The 6,000-nt window shown below is 46.7% G+C and overlaps 1 protein-coding gene across 3 annotated transcripts in view; it reads right to left on the bottom strand.

Moving 5' to 3' along the window:
• Positions 1–718: 718 nt before the first annotated feature.
• TMEM218 (transmembrane protein 218) overlaps positions 719–6,000 on the bottom strand; it is a 97,800-nt gene continuing 92,518 nt past the window's right edge. For all 3 annotated transcript variants that reach the window (XM_083163552.1, XM_083163551.1, XM_083163550.1), the window contains exons 3-5: positions 5,250–5,360; positions 4,709–4,811; positions 719–2,727 (exon numbers count right to left, since the gene is read on the bottom strand). In XM_083163552.1, coding sequence (XP_083019678.1) covers positions 2,593–2,727; positions 4,709–4,811; positions 5,250–5,359 — 348 coding nt within the window. In that variant the 5' untranslated portion in view covers position 5,360 and the 3' untranslated portion in view covers positions 719–2,592. The remainder of the gene's footprint in view (positions 2,728–4,708; positions 4,812–5,249; positions 5,361–6,000) is intronic.

Here is a 6,000-nt window from a genome sequence, read left to right as displayed (position 1 = left end):
TCCCTGGCCCAGGATCATAGTAATCATAGAATGAACCCGATTCATGTTTGTATGGGACTGCACAGCTGCAAGGAAGCAGGAGGCGCCTGGAGACTGACAGCACCTGTTAGCATTAGTGTGCTAGATCTGAGCTCGCAGTCCCACCATCCCGTGCATCAGACGGCCTGCGGAAGCTTATTCAGGCTGGCTGGCAATTCCAGACACTAGTGATCGGCAAGCTGGAACCTTTGCACCTTATAAAGGTGACAGTATGCCACAATTTTGAAGAAAGGTGCTGGGTGCCACCCAAACACTGCAGCATGTCAATTGTGCAAAGGCTCCCAAACATTAGATTTGTATACCCCGAGTTTGCTTACAAAAATGAATTAGGCCAAGGTCCCTTTATCTGTAGTTACCGCTTGGAATGGAGAAACCGCTCTGCGCAGTAGACGGAGCAGAAACCGCTCTGCGCAGTAGACGGAGCAGAAACCGCTCTGCGCAGTAGACGGAGCAGAGAACGCACAAAAGTCATTGTCAGAGAAGAGAATAAATTGCACGCTGCCCGTTCTGTTATATGACGGCCACAGTACAGTATTTTAAGGGTGCATTAAAGCACTTTGCTTTATATAATGTGCCCACAGTCACATGCAACGTTACTCAAGACTACCCCGTCATGGATACTGAATTGGGCCATTTGTGACCATCAATAACAACAAGTACAATACGGGTCACTTGGGGTTATACTACTGTGAGTGAGGCCTATGTTTGTTAATGTGCAGAAAAGACACAGGGGGTGGAATAGCGGTGCTACCCCTAAACAGCCAATTTGCTTTCATTAGTAAATACACAATGGCAGACTGCTTGGTCCAATACTACATGTTGCTGTGCTGTATAAATACAGAATCCGCAGTCCTGCTAAGACAATCAGCGATCTGCTCAGACATGTGACACTGTCCCGGCTCCAGAGCATCCCTACAAAGGACTCCAGAACACCCGCAGGCAACCCTGTCCCGGAACATTAAACTCTGCAACAGGATTTTTACAAACATAGATTTTATGATGATTGCTATAAAAAGGGGCACAGGTACCAGGATACGCAATATAAAAATAGTCTCTGGACCTAATCTCTAAAATAAATGAGCAAAAAAGTCATCAAGTATCAGAAATAGGAGTTTCCTCTCCATTACCGGCCCCGCAGAGGCTTGGCATAGACCGGCTCCCGAATATAGTACATCAGCGCCAGGAACATTACCGGACCCGCAGAGGCTTGGCATAGATCGGCTCCAGAATATAGTACATCAGCGCCAGGAACATTACCGGACCCGCAGAGGCTTGGCATAGACCGGCTCCAGAATACAGTACATCAGCGCCAGGAACATTACCGGCCCCGCAGAGGCTTGGCATAGACCGGCTCCAGAATATAGTACATCAGCGCCAGGAACATTACCGGCCCCGCAGAGGCTTGGCATAGATCGGCTCCAGAATATAGTACATCAGCGCCAGGAACATTACCGGACCCGCAGAGGCTTGGCATAGGCCGGCTCCAGAATACCGTACATCAGCGCCAGGAACATTACCGGACCCGCAGAGGCTTGGCATAGACCGGCTCCAGAATACAGTACATCAGCGCCAGGAACATTACCGGCCCCGCAGAGGCTTGGCATAGATCGGCTCCAGAATATAGTACATCAGCGCCAGGAACATTACCGGCCCCGCAGAGGCTTGGCATAGGCCGGCTCCAGAATACCGTACATCAGCGCCAGGAACATTACCGGACCCGCAGAGGCTTGGCATAGACCGGCTCCAGAATACAGTACATCAGCGCCAGGAACATTACCGGCCCCGCAGAGGCTTGGCATAGATCGGCTCCAGAATATAGTACATCAGCGCCAGGAACATTACCGGCCCCGCAGAGGCTTGGCATAGACCGGCTCCCGAATATAGTACATCAGCGCCAGGAACATTACCGGCCCCGCAGAGGCTTGGCATAGACCGGCTCCCGAATATAGTACATCAGCGCCAGGAACATTACCGGACCCGCAGAGGCTTGGCATAGATCGGCTCCAGAATATAGTACATCAGCGCCAGGAACATTACCGGACCCGCAGAGGCTTGGCATAGGCCGGCTCCAGAATACCGTACATCAGCGCCAGGAACATTACCGGCCCCGCAGAGGCTTGGCATAGACTGGCTCCAGAATACAGTACATCAGCGCCAGGAACATTACCGGACCCGCAGAGGCTTGGCATAGACCGGCTCCAGAATATAGTACATCAGCGCCAGGAACATTACCGGCCCCGCAGAGGCTTGGCATAGATCGGCTCCAGAATATAGTACATCAGCGCCAGGAACATTACCGGACCCGCAGAGGCTTGGCATAGACCGGCTCCAGAATACCGTACATCAGCGCCAGGAACATTACCGGCCCCGCAGAGGCTTGGCATAGATAGGCTCCAGAATATAGTACATAAGCGCCAGGAACATTACCGGCCCCGCAGAGGCTTGGCATAGATAGGCTCCAGAATATAGTACATCAGCGCCAGGAACATTACCGGACCCGCAGAGGCTTGGCATAGACCGGCTCCAGAATACAGTACATCAGCGCCAGGAACATTACCGGCCCCGCAGAGGCTTGGCATAGACCGGCTCCAAAATATAGTACATCAGCGCTAGGAACAGGCTCCCAAGGAAGATCAGACTCATGACGGAGATCAGGACGTAGCGGCCAATGAAGAAGGTGTCCACGATCTGCAGCACACGGAATACAGCAGCGTTATTATACTGTAGGGTGACGTTGTATAACAGTACAGTCCTGACAGTATACACACAACTATTATTATCACTACATTGAATATAGGACCCATGGACACATTGCATATATTATACAGTACCTACATATACAGTACACACCCTGCTGGTAATAATATATGGTATGACAGTATACACAGCACTGGAGTATTATACAGTACACACCATGCCGGTAATAATATATGGTATGACAGTATACACAGCACTGGAGTATTATACAGGACACACCATGCCGGTAATAATATATGGTATGACAGTATACACAGCACTGGAGTATTATACAGTACACACCATGCCGGTAATAATATATGGTATGACAGTATACACAGCACTGGAGTATTATACAGTACATACCATGCTGGTATATGGTATGACAGTACACAGGACATTATACACAGCACCGGTGTATGATACAGTACACACCATGCTGGTAATAATATATGGTATGACAGTATACACAGCACTGGTGCATTACACAGTATACACCATGCCGGTAATAATATATGGTATGACAGTATACACAGCACTGGAGTATTATACAGTACATACCATGCTGGTATATGGTATGACAGTACACAGGACAGTATACACAGCACCGGTGTATGATACAGTACACACCATGCTGGTAATAATATATGGTATGACAGTATACACAGCACTGATGCATTACACAGTATACACCATGCCGGTAATAATATATGCTATTACAGTACACACAGCAATGGTGTATTATACAGTACACACCATGCTGGTAATAATATATGGTATGACAGTATACACAGCACTGGAGTATTATACAGTACATACCATGCCGGTATATGGTATGACAGTGCACAGGACAGTGTACACAGCACCGGTGTATTATACAGTACATACCATGCCGGTAATAATATATGGTATGACAGTATACACAGCACTGGTGCATTACACAGTATACACCATGCCGGTAATAATATATGCTATTACAGTACACACAGCAATGGTGTATTATACAGTACACACCATGCTGGTAATAATATATGGTATGACAGTATACACAGCACCGGTGTATTATACAGTACATACCATGCCGGTAATAATATATGGTATGACAGTATACACAGCACTGGAGTATTATACAGTACATACCATGCCGGTAATAATATATGGTATGACAGTACACACAGCACTGGAGTATTATACAGTACATACCATGCTGGTATATGGTATGACAGTGTACACAGCACCGGTGTATTATACAGTACATACCATGCCGGTAATAATATATGGTATGACATTATAGTTGGCGTTAGTGTGAAGTTGCATCATGACAGTATACTCGTTACTGTGCATTCCAGATGAAAGGCCGTGTTTTATCTGGCAGACATGAAGGCAGGGAGACTATCAGAGGTGATCGGAGCGGTGAGCTGGCTCCAGGGGACAGACGCACACACTGCTATAACAAGGCAGGTCAGCCTGCGAAGTCCGTGCTAACGTCTGACCTTGGCTTCCGCACAGAACAAGCCTCAAGTGGACGACCTGTTTATCCGGACAACACGCTTCGCTCTCTAATTAGCCAATTAGTGGCCCTTCAGTGCAGGCAGCCATGTATTATTGATAGGCTGGGGAGGCTAGCACAGATCAGACAAGGGCAGCTGGCGGTGTTCTTCCACATCTCGTCGGTACGCACCGACCCATGTACTGTGTGCAGCAGAAACGCACGTGTAGGACTGGCGCTAACATGCATCGCTACAACCGCTTCTATCACTATGAATATTATCTCGCTGACATTTATCTAGTACATTGTATCTGACTGGTTGCTATGGGTAACACCGCTATTAGTCTGGTTTCTGTGGTTCCCGATTGCTCATCCAAATAGCACAGAAATCCCAACATCAAATAAATATTAATAGCAAACAAAACAAGAAGCAACGTGAAATACCTGGACCTCCGTTACCAGCGAGGGGGTTTGGCTCTCTCGTGGGAAATACACCAGAATAAGGGTGACGATCACAGCCAGGGCGAGAAGCAGAACGCTAAACAGTCTGGACAAGAAAAAAAACAGAAATTCACACAAGTGGATTACGAGATCTATTTGCCCAGCCACAGCGCTGATCTCGCGGGTATAAACCCATATTTCCCACTACAGAGCCCTGTACACAGTAAATCCATGTTACTCATTCTGTTGTCTGCCCGGTAACACCTGGAGCGGAGGGCATCCTAGTGCCGGTATATGAGAACAGCCTTATGGGAAAGGTGGCTTACTAGGGGAAGTGTATCGCCAGGACCGGCGTCATAACTCCACATCAGGAAAGGTTTGCAGAGGGACTAGAACCTTCCCAGTGTTATTCGCATGTACAGGTTCATGGTTCATAGATGTATCAGCAAATATACACCTCTAAGGGTCCAATTATTGGTGAATATTAGCAGCACAGCCTCCACTTATGCATTATTCTGTGGGTCAGATCTATAAAGCGTCTTACCGCGCTGCCCCAGATGCCCGAGCCAGGAGGATGCAGATCAGCAGCGTTATCACCCAAATAACAGCGAGCACAAACACTCCTGTGCCCACGCCCAGCACGGTGGTAGTCATCCTACGGGACAGAGATGTACAACATATAATCATTATGTCCTATCTGCATGCCTTACCGCTATCACTAGGGTGAAGGTTCCTATGGAAGCAGTCGTACATTTCACTGGGGAAAAGGTTTCTCAGAATCATGGCCAGTAAGCGGGAAGGAGCCGCCCCCAACTGACCAGAACCCACCTTACACCAGACATGTGATGCACAACTCAACACAAATGTGTGTGATACATGTATATTATAGTATATCTGCGTGTGATACATGTATACCATGTATATTATAGTATACTATATCTGTGTGTGATATCTGTACACCATGTATATTATAGTATACTATATCTGCGTGTGATACATGTATACCATGTATATTATAGTATACTATATCTGCGTGTGATACATGTATACCATGTATATTATAGTATACTATATCTGTGTGTGATATCTGTAAACCATGTATATTATAGTATACTATATCTGCGTGTGATATCTGTAAACCATGGATATTATAGTATATCTGCGTGTGATACATGTATACCATGTATATTATAGTATACTATATCTGCGTGTGATACATGTATACCATGTATATTATAGTATACTATATCTGCGTGTGATAAATGTATACCATGTATATTATAGTATACTGTATC

Source organism: Crinia signifera, chromosome 19 (assembly GCF_055691185.1).
Source record: "Crinia signifera chromosome 19, ASM5569118v1, whole genome shotgun sequence".
In the NCBI taxonomy this organism is placed as follows: Eukaryota; Metazoa; Chordata; class Amphibia; order Anura; family Myobatrachidae; genus Crinia; species Crinia signifera.
This window is presented reverse-complemented; position numbering and strand designations above follow the sequence as displayed.